Below are 22,448 nucleotides of genomic sequence, written 5' to 3' on the forward strand. Positions count from 1 at the left end.
GAGGAAACATTTAAAGATGATTCAAAAGATGTGCATCTTGTTCCCTCTCTAATGCTCTTTTCTCTAAAAATTTGTAAATGGTGCTTATTTAGAGTCATGGCTACGATCAATTTTTTAAAAATGATATGTGTGTCTGCTGTAACATCTAAAAGTCAGTGGGAGGATACAACAAGGCTGTAATAACTAATTGTTGACAATATTTTCCATGGTAAAATGTATTTTTTAGAGGTACAGCATGGTAACAGGCACTTCCAGCCCAATAAGCTCGCACCACCCATTTATACTCATGTGACCAATTAACATAACCCGTACATTTTTGGAATGTGGCTGAAAACTGGTGCACTCAGAGGAAACTCTCATGGTCATGGGGGAATGTACAGAGTCCTTACAGACAGTGATGGAATTGAACCTGGATCACTGACTCTAGAATAGTGTTCCACTAATCATTAAACTACCATGCCACCTCAATTCCGAAGTTAATTTGGAAGCTTACCTCCTGGGTAAAGCCCTCTGGAAATACTTTGGGAGTCAGATTGATAACTAAAAATAAAAACAAAACAGAGTAGTTTATAGTTAAAGTCTGATAATTTGGTGTCTTTGCACTAGGGTGTTGGTCTTGCAGAATTCCTGGACTTACCAGAATCTGGTTTATTATCACCAGTATGTGATGTGAAATTTGTTAACTTTGCAACAGCAGTTCAATGCAATACATAATGTAGCAGAGAAAAAAAATAAACAAATAAATCAATTATGTATATTGAATAGATAAAAAAGTGCAAACACAGAAATACTGTATTTTTTTAAAAAGTGAGGTAGTGTCCAAAGATTCAGTGTCCATTTTGGAATTGGATGGCAGAGGGGAAGAAGCTGTTCCTGAATCACTGAGTATGTACCTTCAGGCTACTGTACCTCCCACCTGATGGTAACAGCAAGGAAAGGGCATGCCCTGGGTGCTGGAGGTCCTTAATAATGGACACGGCCTTTCTGAGACACCGCTGCCTAAAGATGTCCTGGGTGCTCTGTAGGGTAGTACCCAAGATGGAGCTGACTAGATTTACAACCCTCTGCAGCTTCTTTCGGTTCTGTGCAGTAGCTCTCTCCCCCCCCCCCCACCCCACCCCCCATACCAGAGTGATGCAGAGTGACAGAACAACTATAGAAGTTTTTGAGTGTATTTGTTGACATGCCAAATCTCTTCAAACTCCTGATAAAGTATAGCCACTGTCGTGCCTTCTTTATAACTACATCAATATGTTGGGATCAGGTTAGATCCTCAGAGATCTTGGCTCCCAGGAACTTGAAGCTGCTCACTTCTCCACTTCTGATCCCTCTGAGGATTGGTATATGTTCCTTCGTCTTACCCTTCCTGAACCCCACAATCAGCTCTTTTGGCTTACTGACATTGAGTGCAAGGTTGTTGCTGCGGCACCACTCCACTACTTGGCATATCTCACTCCTGTATGCCCTCTCGTTACTACCTGAGACTCTACTGACAATGATTGTATCGTCAGTAAATTTAAAGATGGTATTTGAGCTATGCCTAGCCACACAGTGATGTGTATATAGAGAGTAGAGCAGTGGGCTAAGCACATACCCTTGAGGTGCGCCAGTTTTGATCGTCAGCGAGGAGGATATCTTATCACCAATCTGCACAGATTGTCATCTTGGGGTTAGGAAGTCAAGGATCCAATTGCAGAGGGAGGTACAGAGGCCCAGCTTCTGCAACTTCTCAATCAGGATTGAGAATGATGGTATTAAATGCTGAGCTATAGTTGATGAGTTGGCGTGTGGCCAAGTGGTTAAGGTGTTCGTCTAGTGATCTGAAGGTCAGTAGTTCGAGCCTTGGCTGAGGCAGCATGTTGTGTCCTTGAGCAAGGCACTTAACCACACATTGCTCTGCGACGACACTGGTGCCAAGCTGTATGAGTCCTAATGCCCTTCCCTTGGACAACATCGGTGGTGTGGAGAGGGGAGACTTGCAGCATGGGCAACTGCCTATCTTCCATACAACCTTGCCCAGGCCTGTGCCTTGGAAACCTTCCAAGGTGCAAATCCATGGTCTCACGAGACTAACGGATGCCTAAGAAAAAATAGTCAATGAACAGCATCCTGATGTAGGTGTTTGTGTTGTCTAGGTGGTTTTTTTTTGGATGCTATTTCAATTATTCGTCCACACAATTTTAATTTACCTTTTCTCCAGTGAACCAGGAGAGTTCAAAGGGAGTGTGGAAAATGAGAATCTGATAGAGCAGTGACAAATTGAATTTAATTGAGACAGGTATGAATCATTGCAATTTGGGTTGTCTAATTAATGCTGGACATTCACAGTAGATGATAGGGACTTTGGAAGCATTGATATACAGAGAGACCTTGAGGTGGAAGTTCATAGCTCACTGCAAATGATGACACAGGTGAATAGAGTTGTGAAGAAGGCTTTTAAATTGCCTTCAGAGGCAGGGATATTGAATATACAAGTTGGTTCGTCATGATGTTGCAGCTATACAACACATTGGTTAAGTCACTCTTGGAATATTGTGTGCAATTCTGGTCACCCCACTTTAGAAAGGACGTGGTAGCACTGCAGAGAATGCAGAAGTGATTCACCAGGATGTTGGATTTTGAATTGATTACAGAGAGATTGGTTAGACTGGAATAGTTCTCATTGGAGCGTAGAAGGCTAGGGGATAATCTCATAGAGATTTGTACAATTATGTGGGACATGTTAGATAGATTAGAGTCAATAAATAAGTTGGATAGTGTTGGCAGTACTGTAGTGTGTGGTCAGTGGCAGCTGTAAGATCAGATTCAGTTCCCGCTGCTGTCTGTAGGGAGTTTGTAAGTTCTCCCCATGACCAGTGGGTTTTCTCTGGTTTCCTCCCATATTCCAAAGACACATGAGTTGGGGTTAGTAAGTTGTGGGCATGCTACAGGATGTTGATGCTGGAAACGTGACACTTGTGGACTACCCCACTACATCCCCGACTCAAGTCATGCATTTCACTGTATGTTTTGATTATATGTGACAAATAAAGATAATCAAATAAAGCTAATTTAATCTGATCAGTCTTTTGCCATGAATTGGGGATTCTAAAAGGTATAATTTAAGGTGGGAGAAAATATATGTGATGGAAGTCTGAGGGGCAAGTTGGGTATTTCAGTAGGCATGAGTGAGTTCTGCTGAAGGGCCTATTTTCATGCTGTGTGATTCTGTGACTCTTATGATCTCCCCTCACCACTCCTCCCTCCCCCCCCCGCCACCGCCAGATGCCATTTTTGTGACTTCTTCCTTATTAACAGTATTGTGTTGTGTAAGTTTAAAAAAATGTCATTCATTTTATCATTTTTTTTTAGGTATTAATCATTCAACCACAAAGCCAGACACAAACAGAACACTTGACAGAAAAAAGAAAAACTTCAGTGGAACAACCGCAGGGCCATCTTTCTGCAAAATCAAAGAGAGAAGAAAATCCCGAGGTAATGTAACAACCATGGAGGATATAGCAAAGTTTTTTTAAGAAAGGACATACATAAAAGATTAATAGCACTCTAAACTAGGATCATGGTCCAATCTAAAGGCCCAAGCTCTACCCACCATCTAATAATGAGATATGAAAGTGTTTCAAGAAGACTGGAGGAATTCAAATGCTAATTCAATTCAAATGAGGGGTTCAAAGAACCCCTGTTCAAAAGAGAGAAGGATAAACATAGACTGTAGACCAGTTATTTATATGTCATGAACTGGAATTTTTTTTGTAGCATTGTCCTGAGCAAAATTAATTCATTCTTATCAATAACTGTAAACAAGTATTTTGCAGATTTATTAAAAGCAAATTGTGTTCCATCAGCTTGGTAAGGTTATTAAATTATGTAATGTAGAGGATTGCTGAGGGTACACCAAAAGATGTGATCATTAGACTTTGAAAAGTCATTTGATAAAGAGCCACGTAAGAAAACTTATTAAAATTGTCCATGCCATTAACAGAACAGTGGTTGTGAATACAAAATTGTGCACCATATGACCATCAGATTAAATGTGAACAGTTGATTTTCAGGTTTGAGACAAGTATGCATTGGTTTCTCCTACAGGTGATTTTAGGCTTAATGTATTAAAAAATATCTGGCCTTTGGCATAATTTGAAAGCTTGTAGTTGATATGAAACCAAAGTGTGATAAACAAACAATAAACAATGGAACAGCCACAAGAAAGTCAGACATCGTTATAACAATTATCAAAAAAGAGAATAAATATGGTTGTGATTAGATTAAATTTAGCGCTTTTTGATTCAGGTTGAGAGAGATTTGGGAAGAAAAAGCTGATAAATGATAACAGTTTTGAAGAGTGTGTTGTGGAGCTGAAGGAAAAGGAAGACCTTGGGATATACACTAGTTTCCACTCTATTTGGTACAGGAGTGGAACCTGATCCGGTCTTCTGCTGTTGTAGCCTATCCAGTTCAAAGTTTGACCAGATGTGCAGTCAAATGCTGTTCTGCACACTGCTGTTGAAAAGTGTGGTTATTTGAGTTACTGTCACCTTCCTGTCAGATTGAATCAGTATTGCCGATCTCCTCTGACTTCTCTCATTAACAAGGCGTTTTCATCCACAGAACTGCTGCTCACTTTTTTTGGGTTTTTTTTTTTGCACCATTCTCTGTATACTATAGAGACAGTTGTGCATGAAAATCGAAGAAGATCAGCAGTGTCTGAGATATTCAAACCACACTATCTGGCAACAACAATCATTCTACGGTCAAAGTCAGTTAGATCACATTTCTTCCCCATTCTGATGGTTATTCTGAACAACAGAACTTCTTAACCTTGTCTGCATGCTTTTTGGCATTGAGTTGCTGTTAGACGATGGGCTGATTAGATATTTGCATGAATGAACAGGTGTATAGGTGTACCTAATAAAGTGACCACTGAGTGGATTTAGGGAGGAAAAAGCTTTTCAGGTGACTGACAAGACTTTTAAGCAACTCAAAAAAATATATATATCTCTGACATTGGTTTATAGTAGCTTGTATTGTGGAACTTATAAAAACACTTGCTTGAGATTGAGGATCGTTTCCAGTCAGGATATTTTAGTAGTATATTACTATCTTAGACTCTACAAGTAGATTTCCCATATTTGGGTTACATAGAGTGACTAGAGAAAAAGGGGTTGTTATCATGGTTGCCAAGTTAAATAGATATTCAGAATCTTAAAAGATCTTGATAACTTAAACAAGAAATGGACATTCTTGTGTCCAAGAGATGGCCTTGTTTATTTACCAGATGCAAGATGACTAAAATATTTTAAGTAATGAGTAAATGGAATAGATTGCTTGAAAAGATAATGGAAGCAGATCAAATGAGTTTTAATAGGCAATTTGATAAGTCCTTATGCAGAAAAGCTTGCAAGGCTGAGAAGAGAGGATAGGGAAATCAGACTAATTGTATTGTCTTAAAATAGACCAAATAAGCATTTCCTGGCCTGCATCTTTCACTGATGTCTTCTGGGGAAAAATATAAAACCTCAAAAAATTCCATACTCCCTTACCAAACCGTTGGCAGACCATATTGGTTATAATTTGAGATTTCTGTTTGACCTATATCTGCTATAGCCAGAAACCAGCCCAACTTTCTTCCTGTGCTAGTCAAGGACATTGTTTCAGAATAACTAAGGCTAATTTGTCCAAATTATGTCTTTTTTTTATATATATTATGTTAATAGATTATTCAAATATACTTGCCACAAATGTATTTGTGTTGGTGGAAGTCTATGCTTATGGACCCTGCTTAAAAGCTGAAAAGCAAAGTAGTGCAACTGCTTGAAATTTAAAGTGAAAATCAGTAAGTCAGACAGCATCGTAAAAAGAGAAACAGATGATTTAAATTGGTGACCTCTCATCAGAACTCTGAAAAGTTAGAATGTTTAAGAGGAGCTTTAAGGCATATTGAAAGGGTGAAAGACAGAAAGAGCAAATGGTCTGTGATAGAATGGAGATCAGTTGAGATTGAATGACACAGGTCATGATGGTGTCATCTGCTGAAAAAGGATGGTAAATGCTAATCAGGAATGTGTGGTATAAGTGTACATATCTGCCATATTATTGTATTATAAATATCACCTTTATATTGGTGATCTTGACCATTGATAAATAGACCTTAATGTCAATGTTTGTAGATGACATGAGATTAAAAATAGCGTCAAGTCTGCTTCCATCTTCAGTGCTATTTACTACATTTGATTTTCTTGCCATCTGGTAATGGAATTCTGAAATTATCAGATAATGAATAAGGATAAAAACTTAGCAGTGAAAATGTGACGTGCAAGTTTGGAATAGCTAAGTACTTGAAAATGAATTAAATTTTGATTCCTGAAGTCGGGTAATGTGTCCAGTGGGCAGGTGATATTCTGCACTTCCAGCTTACATTGAGCTTTGTTGGAACATCATAGGAAACCAAAGACACAGGTCAGAGTGGTATGGAGAATTATTGACAGGAAACTGGCAGTTTAGTGATTACCTTTGTGAACTGAACAACGTTGTTCAACAAAACGGTCATTTTTTCTGCCCAGTATAGAACAGACCACATCATAAGCATCAAATGCAGAACAAGATAATTAAAGCTCTTGAAAATGAAAATGGGTCATTCCAAATATTTTGCCATTTCTGTGAGAGGCTTGCTATTAATTCTGAGAACACTGTCTAGTTTCCTGGAAAGAAGCTCCATATACAAAAAAACTTAAGATTTTGTGAATGGTATCCCGTGTTTACAGTGTAACCCATATCTTTCTTGGTCGAAAATTTTTAAAGGAGATTTTTAGACAATTAGCTCAGCACAATTTTTTTAGGTCGAAGGGCCTGTCCCTATGCAGTTCTGTGCTTAGCTTTTTGAGATAACTGTGTTAGAAACCTACCGTACATACAAATGATGTGGAAAGAAATAATTTCTCAAAGCTGGCACTTGACATAGAAGAAACCAGCTTGTCAAAAAATGAGTCATCAGTAAATAGGAGTTGGTAGCCATATTGGAAAGGTGAAATTAGACATAGGGGACAGTGAGAAAGGTCATCAAATGGTACAGGAGGGACAAATCAGTTCACAATTTGTGAAGAGAAATGGCGGATAGATTTTAATCTGGATAAAGATAAGTTGTTAAATTATGCAAGAGGAAAAGGTTATGAAAAGGGAAAATGGAAGTTTTATATAGTGGATTCCAGTTAATTGGGACTCATTGGGACCAGTCCATTTTGACCCAATTATGCAGCTACCCCAATTAACTGGTTTCATAGAAAAAGGTACAAAATAGACAAACTGAGTATGTATTTAAATGAAATGTGGTACAAATGAGAACACTACCAGTACTAGTACAGTAAATAAAATTATATTAGTTCCTAATACTATCAAAGGAATTCATCTACATCACACTCTTTTGACCGTAAGTGAACAAAATCAGCACAGACACCAAGTGCAGGTAGTAGACTACCTTCGTACAATGTTTTTGATGATTGCATCTTCCAAATTTTTATTTACATTCAGGGTGATTGATGCTTTCAAATTCTTCATGTTTCCAAACTTGAAGTAGCAAAATTGTTTCATTTTCACTCCCAGTCATTTTTGGTATTTTGAAACCCGAATGCTTGAAATAGCACTGAGCAAAACAACTGAATTGTCTTAATGCTTATTTCTTGTCAACTATCAGTGACAAAAATCACTGCTTTTTTGGAATACAAACGCATGCAAATGACGCTATTATAAAAACTTTTTGCTTGAAGGACCATGTAGTGTCTAATGGCTACTCAAATGCATATGATTGATGCCAGTTCAAAGCTGTTTGGCAACAGTTTCCCTCCCCAATTAAACAAAAGGAATTCTGGCTATTTTCTGGATTGGTTTTTGTTCTTTAACAGTTGTCCCAAATAAGTGGCTGCCCTGATTAACTGCTGGCCAAATTAACTGGAATCCACTGTATTTGACTTTTCTGAAGGTATTTGGTTCGATGTTGTGTAGCAGGATGCTCACAAAGTAAGACCTTGTGGTAATGGTGGTTAGTACTGGCATGCATAGAGGATTTTCTAACAAACAGAATGTAGTCCGTGTAGGTGCATTACTTTTAAGTTGACAACCTGTAATTAGTGGGGTGCCAAAAGTACTTAATGCCTCAATCATTTGCTGTCTATGTTAGATGAAGACTGATAGTACTGTGGCCATTTTTGTTGTTCATACTAAAGTAGGTGAGAATACAAGCTGTGGGAGAATGCACAGAACTTAACAGAAACAAATAAATGAGCGAAGTCATGGGACAGAAATTTGACAGAATCTAAATTGTGGAAATGTTATTTTATCAATCTGAAGAAGGAAGAGGAAATAGAGACCAAGGATGGCATAGTACAAACCTTGGTCTCATCTTTCTGTGGCTTTGTACATGAAATACAGGGAGTTACCATGACAGTACCACAATTAGTTTAGAAAGCGAATGGAATGTTTGCTTTTATTATAAACAAAATGGAAAAGGTAATGAATTTACTGTGTGGGGCATTGGGAAAACCTTTGTGTAGGGTACTTAAGGGAGTGATATTTACTTTGGCTACAACTTAATGAAAGTTAGGTTTATTCCTGAGATAGTGAGGTTGGCTTATGAGGACAGTTAGAGCCTATATACATTAGCAATGAGAAACCAAAGAAGCAATGAGAAACAATTGAAATTTGTATTACCTTCAATAAGCTTAATGCAAATACTGAGAGAATGTTTGTCTTTTTTGGGAAAATCTGGAACTCAGATATACAGTTTAAGGATAAGAGGTTGCCTGATTGAAAGAGATAGAAAACATAGAAATTTATAGCACATTACAGGTCCTTTGGCCCACAATGTTGTTCCAACCATGTCACCTACTCTAGAAACTGCCTAGAATTTCCCTAGTGCATAGCGCTCTATTTTTCTAAGCTCCATGTACCTATCTAAGAGTTTCTTAAAAGACCCTATTGTATCCACTTCTACCACCTTTGCTGGCAGTGCATTCCACGCACCCACCCACACTCTGTGTGAAAGACTTACCTTTGTCAACCCCCTTGTACCTATTTCCAAGTACTTTAAAACTATGCCCCCTCGTGTTTGCCATTTCAGCCTTGGGAAAAAGCCCCTGGCAATCCACACCAACTATGCCTCTGATCACCTTATACACCTCTATCAGGTTACCTCTCATCCTTCGTCGCTCCAAGGAGAAAAGGCCGAGTTCATGCAACCTATTTTCATAAGGCATGCTCTCCAATCCAAACAACACTCCCTCTATAGTATCCACATCCTTCTACATGAGGTAACCAGAACTGAACACAGTACTCCAAGTGGGCTCTAACTAAGGTCTTGTATATCTGTAACATTACCTCGCAGCTCTTGAACTCAATTCCATGGTTGATGAAGGCTAACACACCATATGCTGCCTTCACCACACAGTCAACCTACGCAGTAGCTTTGAGTGTCCTATGGACTCGGACCCCAAGATCCTTCTGATCCTCCACACTGCCAAGAGTCTTACCATTAATACTATATTCTGCCATCATATTTGACCTACCAAAATGAGCCATCTCACACTTATCTGGGTTGAACTCCATCTGCCACTTCTCAGCCAAAATTCTGCATCCTATTGATGTCCCGCTGTAACCTCTGATGACCCTGACTGTCCACAACTCCCCCAACTTCTGTGTCATCAGCAAATTTACTAACCCACCCTTGTACTTCCTCATCCAGGTCATTTATAAAAATCACAAAGAGGAGGGGTCCCAGATCAGATCCCTGCAGAACACCACTTCTCACCATCCTCCACACAGAAAAGAACCATCCACAACCACCTTTTGCCCTCTGTGGGGAATTCTGGATCCACAAAGCAAGGTCCCCTTCGTTCCCATACCTCATTACTTTCTGAATGAGCCTTGCATGGGGAACCTTATGAAATGCCTTGCTGAAATCCATGGGAGCTATTTCTTCACAAGTCAAGATTCTGTTGAATTTTATATTGCAGAAATATGTGGAAACTGAGTCATTGAAAATTTTCAAGGTTTTGCTGGGCACATTTTTGATCTGTTGAGTTGAGGGAACACAGAAAAGTGGTGCTGAGATCAAGATTAGGTTATCCATTAAAAAATGCAAATAAGTATGCTTTAAGTTGCAGAGGCGGAGAGGAGGGGTGAATAGTGTATTTAAAATTTCAGTAGTATTTGAGTAGTAGTCTTGTAAATATTGGTTGATTAAGCATTCTTCATTTAAATAATTCATTATGTGTTATATGTATAAATACGTGAATTGCATACGTCGTGATAGTACTACATGATATGTGTGTTAAGAAAAACATGAAGTTAGACTCATATTTTGGACTCCCTTGTCTTTCTTTGAATTAGTTTAATGTTTTGAAGTTATAAAACATAAAAGTGGCGACGAGGTATTTTTAAAATGGACGCGAGATGGCTACTGACCTGTTGGAAGTGCAGCTAGGAATAGTTGAGTTTAAAGAGAAAAGGCAGTGTAGCACATGTTCTTTGGATGGGAAGACTTGATGGAGTTTAAAAATGGCAGAAAATGCAAGAATTTGTGGGTTCATAAACAGTACCAGGTGGTGATCATTTTTTAAAAAAAGAGCAGAAATAGTCGGCTACGTCAGAAAGATAGATGTTTTAGATTGCTCAACAGGTAACTGATTCATATATACTGAGCTATTTGAGCAGTATTTTGAAGCAAATGAAACAGTCAATGAGAAACAGATACTCTGTACCGATTTTGAGGAATGCATTGGGTTTAAAGTTATATAGTTTGCTTCAAAATTTAACAACTTCAACTAAACCAGCAAAAATGAGCTTTGTTGATATTGTGAAAGTAATACAGGCACACTTAGAAGCAAAACCATTGCTGATTGCAGAATACTTTGGGTTTCAAAAGTGGAATCAAAAGGTAGGCGAATCCATTTCAGTGGATGTAACTGAATTTAAAGAGATTTTCTGAGCATTGTCAGTTCTAAGATGGGCTTAATGGTTCATCGAGAGATTATTTAGTTCGTGGAATCTTAAAAGAAAGCATTCAAAAACAGATCCTGACTGAAGCACACCTCGCATTTAAAAGAGCAGTTGAAATAACCATGTCAATGGAAACATCAGACAGAGATGCAATTGAGTTGCAGTCAGGAAAGAAAGTGAGTGTGAACAAAATTGCAATGTCTAAACAGAAACCGGCTTGGCTAAACAAGCTGTGTTACTCTTGTGGCAGGGGTTTGCATATACCAGAACAATGCATACTTAAGGTGAAACTTGCAGAAAATGTAACAAAATAGGACACATACAAAACACATGTTGGGCATATAAAAATAAATGGACTGCACAGAGAAGAGAAAAAGATGAAAGAGAAGTCGTAGTTTCATAAAAAGCACTAATCTGCATGCTGTTGATGAAAAATCGGATAATGATGAGAGTGATGCAGGACTGTACCACTGAGATTTTCAATTTGAAAACTTACAATTGTATGTAACAAGTAAGAAACAAGTTTCCGCCAGAAGTGAACAGCAAATTAATTAAAATGGAAAACGTGGCTCAGCTGGTTCAGTCATTTCACAAAATGAGTTTGAACGGCATTTCAAACAGCATTTTAAACTGAAGCCTGCGGGTAACCAACTAAGAACTTGTACTGGAGAAAAGATAACTCCTATGGGAATGACATTTTGAACTATGAAATACAACAACCAACAAGCTCCTTTAGGCTTGCTTGTGGTAAAAACAAGAAGGCCAGCATTGTTGGGGGCATGATTGGCTGAGACAACTAAAACTTGATTGGAGATCTATCCACAATCTGCACACCACATCCCCAGTAATGAAGTTTACTGAAAGTAAATTAAGAAAGATACTGGATGTTGCCATGACTGTCTCCATGCTGATTTCCATGAACCATTTCCCAACAGAGGATAAACAGGTGTTGGTGTCAACCTCTGTGCATATTGGACTAAGGAAGGACCATGCTGCTCAGAGGAAGTGTGAAAGTGATGAAATCAGTAGTCTGACTACAACAATTTTTGTCGATATCATATCTGGAAAAAGCCTCTGAAGGCCGTTGCTTGCGAAATGTGGCTTGGCTTTAAGCTGGAAGAGAACTTGAGCTTCAGGAAGGTTGCAAGCATTCAGTTTTTGTGAGTATGAAGAACCACAATCCACTCTTATTAAGGTTTGTTGCATGAACTTTCAGTGGGAGACAAAAAGCTGTTAGGAAAAGTAGGTGGAAAGACCAAAGCCCAGCTGGATGAATGGAAAGTCAAAAAGAAAGGAGTCACTGGAGATATGAAAACCGAGGATTCGTCAGATGATGTTGTGAATGAGGAAACCAAGAGAGAGAGATCGAATCATAAAGGGAGCAATAGAAAGTTTAATAAGAGAATACTCTAGTGAACTAAATGCACCTTCCCAAGATCAAGATACACATCCCAGAAAGAAGAAGAAGAATGGGAACAAGCGAGAAAGAATCCAGAACTGGGAGAGAAGCAAGGATCAAAGTAGATTCACAGATAAAAGGTGAAGAAAGGTGTCCAGAGCTGTCAGAACTACTTCCTGCAGTCTCAAAGTCAACTACAACCAACCAACCTGAGATGGTTTCACAGCTACATGTCTCACCTGCCAAACAGAGTGATTTCCCCTTGACGTTATCCCACAAGAGTAAGAAATCCTTCATAGTAATTAAATCTTTAGGGCTAAATGGAACAATTTAAAATTTATTATGTTGTGGATGTCTGTATATAGTCATTGTATTATATTGTATACTGTGGATACAGTTGAGATGCATTCTCTATTGAGTTGGAGTTTGTAGCTAAGTAGGGAGGAGTGTATTTAGTATTTAAATAGTATTTGAATAATTTCATAAATATATTGGTTGATTAGGCATTCTTGATTTAAATCGTCATTACGGGTTATATGTACAAATATGTGAATTGCATAAATCATCACGCTACCACGCAATAAGTGAGTGTGGCTCGCTTCAAGTAAAACACAAAGTACGACTCGCATTTCGGACTCCTGTATCTTCCTTCAAATTAGTGTAATGTTTTGAAGTTACAAAACATGACAGGGTGGAGAGAACAAAGGCAGTGTTTGTGATGGGTGGGGACTATCGTTGTCTGAATGACCCAGTTCTTCCAGAAGTTAATAGTTAATAGATGAACAAAGCTAGAGAAATGCATTAGAAATAGAAGAGGCTCAACATAGCAGCTGCTGGAAATACCAGAAAATGAGCAGCATCTATGGACCACGAACAAAACTTTAAGGCCATCATTTTCATCACAGTTGGGCACTCTGGCATGACAGAAAATGCAGTTGTTCTGGCGTTGTTGAATTCAGTCTTGAAGCTCCTGAAGTGGGAGTTGAGCTGCTGTTCCTTGAGTTTGTCTTAGGCTTCATTGGAAGGATGTAGCAGACAAAAGATATGGAAGTCAGAGTAATTTGGAATTAAAATTAAAATTTAATAAGCCATGAGCTTTAAGAATAACAGAGAAAGCTTGAGTTCTCTTGCAGAAGTAGGATTCTTAGGTTCTTATGTTTGTTTAGAATTGTATTTCACTAAGTAATACTGGCTTCATAATGCCTGAACATGTACTCTTAAATTTGCAGAAACTTGCCTTTATGGTATCCCTTGGCCTGGTTACTACTGAGCACTTGGAAGGTAAGTTGAATATGAAATTCTTGAAGCAGTGTTTTTTTTTGAGTAAAGATCAGCAAATAATGGATGTCTGAGGACATTTAAAGAGTGAATTAAAAAAACACAGTATGAACACATTTAAACTAGGAAAGGAAAGGTACATCGCATCCAGAATTTTTCCAGTTAGTGGACGACTTCCTCCCACGCTGTTCTGACGTAGTAGGAAATCGCGTACGAGGCAAGTTACAACAGTGGTTTGCCATTGCCTTCTGCCGGGTGGGTTTTTCAAAGAGATCACCAGCTCCTAACCCAGCACGGATGAAAAGCGTGCAGGGGAGCCGGTTGGATTCGAACTTGGGCCCTCCCGCCCCGCAGTCCAGCGCTGATGCTACTACACCACCAGCCAGGTCATTTAAACAAGAGGAGGCGGCAGAATTCCTGGCATTTTAAAAAGAAACAGAACAGGTTAAATTTTCAAGTGACCATTTTGATTTTTTTTCAAAACTCCCATCTTTTTTTGATATTTGTTTTCATGTTAAATGAAACAGGAGAGCCATTAATTATTAATGTATTACTTTGTTTCTAGTTAAGTCGACAAATTGTTTTTCTAAGTTGTCAGTTTTTTTTGGTGGTATTAATGTTTGCTGAATAATCGAGAAATTTGAATAAAATATTTTTTAGAATGAATGGCCTGGGCATGTGGGTTTGCCTGTTCACACATTCTGTGTCATGTGTGAACCCCAGTACACTTTGGGTAATTTGGAAAAGTACATATGCAGAATGTCTCACCAGTTATGCAAGTTCAGAGTTTTGAAACAAGGTACAGTTAGGTAACAATACATATGCAAAGTTGAGACTTGTAGGTGGCACATTTTAAGAAATGCCGTTCTCACATGTACAGCGTTCAGAAAGTGAGGAAGTAGGTGACTGTCATCAGAGACCAGTAATTCCCTGGAATGTGGCCCTCACACAATTTGTTCATTGTTGAATTCCATTGAGATGATTCAACAGTAAATTCACAAGACCATGCGAGTCTTGGCTCATGAAATTGCATGGAAAATTGATGTGTCTTGTTAGTGGGAAAGAGAATTATAGACAAATGCAGATATGTCATTAGTGAAGTTCCTCCCCCTCTTGTGTCAGTATAAAAGGTATTACATATCTGAATCAGAAGGTTGAAGAGGCAGGCAGAAAATGTAGTCTACATACAATGGCACAGTTTAGAAGATGTTAACTGTTTCTTCAGAACTTCAGGAAAAATGTTCAAGAAAATAATCCCTCCAGGGTCTGCCCAAGTGCTCTACTGGGAGTAAAGGTACGATGATAGTGCATGACTGGATAATTCATAGGACATTGGAAATAGTTCTTGGACAGTAGGGTAAATAACTAATAACAGATAAGGCATACCAACAAGAATTGAATGTCTTTTTTTGATAGATAAGGTGCCACACGAAAGGTTGTTACACAATGAGAAAAATTTGTGTGGTTGCAATAATTGGTGGATTATACTGTAAGCAAAGGGGCACAATCTCTCCCTCAATGTTGCAAAAACAAAGGAGCTGGTTGTGGACTACAGGAGGAATGGAGACAGGCTAGCCCCTATTGACCATAGTCATAGTCATATTTTATTGATCCCGGGGGAAATGGATCTGGGTTTGAGGGGGTGAACAGCTTTGAGTTCCTTGGCATAAACATCACCGAGGATCTCACGTGGTCTGTACATACCAGCTGTGTGGTGAAAAAGGCGCAATGGTGCCTCTTTTACCTCAGACATTTGAAGAAGTTTGGTACGGGCCCCCAAATCCTAAGAACTTTCTACAGGGGCACAATTGAGAGTGACCTGACAGGCTGCATCACTGCCTGATGTGGGAACTATACTTCCCTCAATCGCAGGTCTCTGCAGTGAGTGGTGCGGCAGCCCAGCACATCTGTAGGTGTGAACTTCCCACTATTCAGGACATTTACAAAGACAGGTCTGTAAAAAGGGCCCAAAGAATCATTGGGGACTCGAGTCACCCCAACCACAAACTCTTCCAGCTGCTACCGTCTGGGAAATGGTACCGCAGCATAAAAGCCAGGACCAACAGGCTGTGGGACAGCTTCTTCCACCAGGCCATCAGGCTGCTTAATTCATGCTGGCATAACTGTATTTCTATGTTTTATTGACGGTCCTGTTCTACGTACTATTTATTATAAATTACTATAAATTGCTCATTTAGACAGGCGTAACGTAAAGATTTTTATTCATGTATATGAAGGATGTAAGTAATAAAGTCAATTCAATTCATTTCAATTCATGTAGGGAGTAATAAAGAATATTGGGAGGTAATGTAATCCAAATGCTACTGTTTGGAGGGGCATGCAAGAGTCAGGGGCCTAAGGGCTAAGGGTATTCACTCATCTTTACAGTTGATTAGGCAGTGGGAAAAATTGTATGAAATATTTGGTTTTATAATAGTGAAAATGGCTACCAAAAAAGATGTGCTAAATTTTGCAGTTTCCTTATTTGGTCTCAACTGGAATGTAAAGCACTGTTCTCGACACTATTTAAGAAGGATTTAAAGAATGAAAATTATGAGTGGGTTGATTGGGGGTGATGATCGGATTGAAGGACATAAATTATGTAGAGAATTTAGTGAAGTTTACATTGTTCTTAAAGTAGAGACAATGAATTTTTAACTAAGTTGTTTAGGATTGTGACAAGTTTTGTAAGATCCATAGGATGAAAATTGTTTCTTGTGACAAATGAAGTGGAAGTAAATTTTAAGATGTTAAGGCCTGAGTATGCTTCTTGAGATCAGATCTCAGAGGAGCTTTCAAAAAATAATGAAGCATGTGCATGTACAGTGGATTCCGGTTAATTGGGACACATTAGGACCAGCACGTTTTGGCCCAATTAAGTGGCTACTCTGTTTAGCCGAGGTTTCATGGAAATAATGTAAGAGGTATAAAAAAGACAAACTGCAGTGGAACTGAGTAACAAGTTATGTATTTAAATGAAATACAGATGTATTTAAATGAACTACAGAACCAATTAGAACACTACCAATATTACAATAGTACTATAAACCTGTGTATTAATTCCTAATAGTCATTGATGGACAAATTCATTTGCCTTGTTCATTTGATTGACTATAAATGAACAAAATTAGTGCAGATAATGGACTACTTTCATTGCCTTCCTGGATGAAGTAGTGTGTAATCCAACAATAAATTTCCTGGCATCCTGTGTAGTCACTAGCTTAGGTTCAATTGTGTCATTCTCATCACTTTCCTCATCATCATATTCCCCACCTTGGTGTTTTGATACATTGCTTTCGATGATTGCATCCCCTAATTCTTTATTTTCATTGCAACATTTAATATAATTGTTGATACCTTAATATTTTTCATAGTTCTCGTTGAAGGAGTGAGATCATTTTATTTTCATTTCTGGCATCTCGAAACCTGAAACTGCAGTGAGCAAAACAGTTCTGAATTCTATTGCTGCTTAATTCTCGCCATCTATCACTGACAAACTGTACTGCCTGTAAAAGGCAACTCTTTCACACACTTCCTTGGCTGTTAAAAAAGATATCAGTAGACTTTCCTCAATTGCCTCCAACTTTCTGCAATCCAACGTTTTTAAGAGACAGCAGCCAGAGAACTGGAAATGAATACCCAATGAATTGATCCACTTGACCCGAAACAGGAGTGTGTGGGCCATGGCAGTCAAAGCTCAAACTGGGCATGGCACCTGATGATGATGATAATGATTCCCATATCCATTGGTTGCACCAAGAATCTTGCATTGGTAGGCAGAAATTCCAACTGCAAGTTTCTCAAATATTCTACATTACGGTGTGCTGCACAATTGTCACCAAGCATGACAACTTTGCTTGATTTCTGCTGTAGCTCCATATCCCAATTCATTAGCCATTTCTTTAAAATTTCAGAAATCATCCATGCATTCTTATTAGCATAATAACTGATCGATAAATTATCCATTCCTAGCCCCTTAAATCATCAAGGTTTAACACTTTTCCCAAAAAGAAACAATTTATTTTTATCAGTTTCTGACATATTTGAACAACTCAACAGTTAAGTGATCCATTGCTTTCTTTGAATCTGATAGTGCTGTGTGTTTGTAAGAGGGAACTGTTCAGCTGGGCATGATTTTAAAAAAAGGCCGGTTTCATCAGCATTGATATCATCTGCACAAAAAATTTGAAGGAAGTTGGGAATTTTTTTAGATTTCCATGTTTCTGCATTTACAGCATCAGCACTACCTTTCTTGCCATGTGCTTTCTTGTATTTCATGTGGTGACTTGTTTATTGACGTTGGTCCACTGACATGCACACCTCGTACAGTTACAATAACAGATCATTGAGGTCTCCTTAATATCTGGATCCTTCACGCTTTTGATTTTTGGGATGTTTCCTGTCTGGCATCAAGTAATGAATGCCTACTTTTTGCCCTGCTAATGTATCAAGTGTGCAATTGTAGATTTCTGCACTCCAGTTACCTCTGCCAGCTGGCAATGGTGTTGGGTGGATTGCTTTTAATTTCGTCCAGTAGGGTAATTTTTTAGCTGATGTCAAGTATTTTTGTGGCATCTTGGCAATGGTCTCAATTGTTTTTTAAGTCAAATTTGAAAAAAAACAAAACGATCAAAAGTGACTGCTTTTTGAATTGGTGTCCATCAACCCAATGGATAACATAACACAAACTTGTAACTAATGCAACTGTTCGCTCTAAGCATGGTGTAATATTTAACAGCCATGCACGTGACTGACTACCTCTTTTGCCAATTAAGGGACATGGTGTCCCAAATAAACAAAGAGAATCCTGGCTGTTTTTTTGCTTAGTTTTTATTCTTTAAGAGTTGTTAAAAATCATTAGCTGTCCCAATTAACCGATGACCTGATTAACTGGAATCCACTGTATTTGTAAAAAGCAACTAATATACAGTTATTTAGAAAAGGCTAGGGATGTGTAAGATCAATTGTTTAGCCCTTTTAAAGAGCTGGCCTCAACATACCATGCTGGATAGCTCACCACTGAGCTGTCGGGTTGTATAGTTTTATAATCCGACAGATTGCAAATCACTTTGGCCTAAATCTTGAACTAATTAGAACAGATAATAATTACCCATGTGACTGGGCATGACTAGGGTAAAGTCAAATGTTTATATCTTTAAATAATTTCTTCACTGGCTTTTGAGGAAAAAAATTGCAGATATGGATCTATTACCTTTTTATTTGTCCTTTGGGAATTGTGTTGCGCTTTCAGTGCTCAACTTGAAAATTATCTGTAAACTGCATACTCTTCTCAATTTATGATTTAAACAAAACATCTTGCTTATTGTGGAAGTGCTTTTCTAACAACCCTTTATAGTAGTGTAGGTGTACATCAGATTTAATTGGGGCTATTCATTATTTTATTGCATTATTCCCAGTTACAAATGTATTTTCTTCAAGTTATTCTGCTGTCCTGCTTACAGATGTTCTCTTTTATATATAACAGCTGTAAATAAAATGAATTATGCTTTCTTCTGGAGATCCAGTCTGTTCACATAATGTGCTTTTTAATGTGAAGCATATTTTTCACTGCATCATTTTATGGTTACTGTAATGTATATTATAGTTATTGTGAATTGATTACTGATTGTGACATTAAAATACTGAATGGTGCTGTAGATAGCCTTAATAAATACTGCCTAAAAGTGTGAATGTGGCATTTAAAGCAGCTACTTCATTCAGTTTATTTTAAAGCAAAATACTTGCTAATAATGGAAATGCTGTCATGGTTACAGAAATCCAAAGCAGGCGCCAGGAAAGAAAGAGAAGAAGCACAGCCAATCCAACATACAGTGGATTGTTTGAACCAGAGGTAAACGTTATTTGGATATTTGGGTAGTATGATACTTCTCTGAATCAGTTGAGGGTTGATGGTTAAATGTGGGCACAGTGCCCTGTGTAAAGATGTATTTGGAAGTTAATTCTTCTTTGCGATCCTAAAGCTTAAAATGTAAAGTAGGTACAATTATCACAGGATGCAAGTTATTCTTGTTTCCCGTAAGATGCTACCATGATTATTATTTTACATGTTAACCTGAGGATTCAATGTTAAAATGGAGTAGCTATTGTAACAGTGGCTGGGACCAACTTTTTAAGTTATCCTGTGATTGTTTTGTTTGGGTCATTTAATTTGCTTTTCCCCCAAAAAAACAATGCTACTATTTAGTGCTCTAATCTTAACATAGCATTTCTGTAAGCCGTTGTTCTATTAGGGACAGAATAGTTGTAGTTGATTATTTGTAATGATACGCCCAATGATTAGTGTATTATGCATTGAGTTTGATTGCAGTTGATTTATATGTAATGTATTGATATCAGGAAGCTGTGGTTTATAGAATAGGGCAAACTGGGAACAATCAACAAGCAGCTTCTTTGGAGTGAGAAACGGAATTATATCCATGTTCTCTCTAGGCAGAGGATATTAAGCATTTTTGTCATTCTTAATGTATAATTTGTTTGACACTCAGTTCCTTGTAGCAGGGAAAAACAAACAACTCCAGTAGACTTAAAAAGAGCTTATAGTGCTGAATAATAATTTTCAGTATTTTATATGCCATTTTGACCCCTTATTTACTCTGTTTAAATCACAGAAGGAAGTCTTTCACTCTGCATTCTTTGCTATATATCCAAAAATAACGTCACCACCTTGCTCTCTTACTGTATTGAATCTCAGTATATTTCAAGTATTTCCAACTTTTCCTTTAAAAAAAATATCTTGCCACTTTCCATAGTAAATATTACGTACCATGATAATCTCTGTAAGCAATAACTCTCAACCTATCAACGATGAAAAATAAAACTTAATGCTATATAAGGTTGGATAGGAATATAGGTTAGACAATGGCTTTCACCACTGACCTGAATTGAAGTAGAATGAAAGATTGAAAAAGCGGAAGACAAACAGAAAATCAAGGACATTTAAATGTAAAGGACTAAAATATGAGACTGTTGTTTTTGGATTAATTAAGTCCTTTCAGATGAACAAAATGCAGAATTCTTTTTGCATTTATTTATTTAGTTGGAGATGCAACATGGATACTTTAATATTTAGATATTTCTCAAAAAAAACTATCCCTGTTGACCAAGTAGGTAACTAATTTTTCTTTCAAGTTAATGGAAAAACTAAGCAATTATCCTTTGTCCTTACCACATAGTCTTCAAATTCATTGACACAATTCTCTGTTTGATGTACAGCTGCTGCAGTTATGCTGTCTGGATTTTTATTCTGTTGCGTTTTAAGGCCTCTAGATTTTTTTGAAAAAGTTTTTTTCAGAAGTCGCCTCAAAATTTTGCACCTCATAATTTTGCACCTCATCTGATCTCATGGGATTGCAGGCTATAATATTGGCATGGTTTTGTTACATAAAAAATGTATGATTGGATTAGCCTTTAATATATTAATGCTTTTATGTATCACAGTAAAAGTGTTTAATTATCCGTGACAGACAAACATCTAACACTAAATGGTATTATCTTTGCCAGCATAAAGGCACTTTAAAATATTTGTCACAATGCAGCACACAAGTACAGATGTTTTTATTACAAAAGCTAATGTCTATTTTTTTAAAAAGGTATTGACTTAATGGTCTTTCTTGGTTAATATTCCCCCCAGCGTAAACGAATTGCAACAAGCTACCTAAATGGTTCTTTGTATATTTCAACAAGAGGTATGTATTTGTAAGTTCATCCAATCCTTCCATTTTATAGTTTCATGCAATGCAGATGATAATATAATGGGAAGTGTGAATATAAGCTGCAGGGAGTTCAACAGTGATTTCATTTTTAGGCAAGCATTTAATAAAGACTTGCTACTTGCAGTTTAAGATATTAACTCATGTCAGAACATGTTTGCATATATGGCACTGCAGTTACTGCCACAGAGTTCCAAGGACTCAGATTCAATCCTTACATCCAGTGCAGTGTATGTGGAGTTTGCATGTTCTCTTTTTAACTATGTGGGCCTCCTTTGAATGTTCTGGTTTCCTCCCACATCACAAGAGCATATTCTAAGGTTAATTGACAACTGCGAATTGCTCTTATTTGAGGTTAATAGCTACAGGAGCCAAATAGGGAATTGATGAGCATCAGTGGGAGTCAATAACCTGGGGGATATACTATGGACCCAAAAAGCTGAATGCCTCCTGTGTCATTATATCTATGATGTAGTAGCAGAATATTAGTGTTGAGATGGGAACTATATTTTAACTGTGTGGTGCTAGCTTTATTGATCTGCCTTAAAGTAATCAATAGCATGTAGATTAATAAGGTGGCATGGTATTATGCCTTCACAGTTTGAGAATCTATGTGTAAGAAATAGATGTTACACTTTCCCTCGGCCAAACCACTTGTGTCCTGAGTGAAGTCAAAGTTCAAAGTACATTTATTATCAAAGTATGTATGCAGTATACAACCCTGAGATTCAACTTCTCTACAGACAACCATGAAACCCATTCAAAGAAAACATTAGACCCTCAAGCGCAAAAAAGAAATTGCGCAAACGACAACAAGAACATCACCCCATCACTCCCATCACTCCCCCCCCCGCCCCCGGCCGGAGTCAGTATCAGTATTAAATGCCCTTAATAAGTGTACACCTATGGCCTTCTGTGATAGATAATTTCAAAGATTTAGAGTGGTTTGAGTTTTTTTTTAATTACTGTTTCAGTTCTGAATAAACACTTACTGCAGTGGCAGCACAGTGGTAAATAGGCAGCAAGAAGTAGCTCTTGAAATTTTGTGCATTTGGTCA

The 22,448-nt window shown here is 37.8% G+C and overlaps 1 protein-coding gene across 1 annotated transcript in view; it reads left to right on the forward strand.

The window, feature by feature from the left end:
• phf21b (PHD finger protein 21B) overlaps positions 1 to 22,448 on the forward strand; it is a 167,607-nt gene that overhangs the window by 99,164 nt on the left and 45,995 nt on the right. Inside the window, 4 exon segments of the mRNA XM_072267830.1 lie at positions 3,352 to 3,474; positions 13,612 to 13,663; positions 19,435 to 19,511; positions 21,312 to 21,366. Coding sequence (XP_072123931.1) covers positions 3,352 to 3,474; positions 13,612 to 13,663; positions 19,435 to 19,511; positions 21,312 to 21,366 — 307 coding nt within the window.

This window comes from Mobula birostris, chromosome 9 (genome assembly GCF_030028105.1).
Source record: "Mobula birostris isolate sMobBir1 chromosome 9, sMobBir1.hap1, whole genome shotgun sequence".
In the NCBI taxonomy this organism is placed as follows: Eukaryota; Metazoa; Chordata; class Chondrichthyes; order Myliobatiformes; family Myliobatidae; genus Mobula; species Mobula birostris.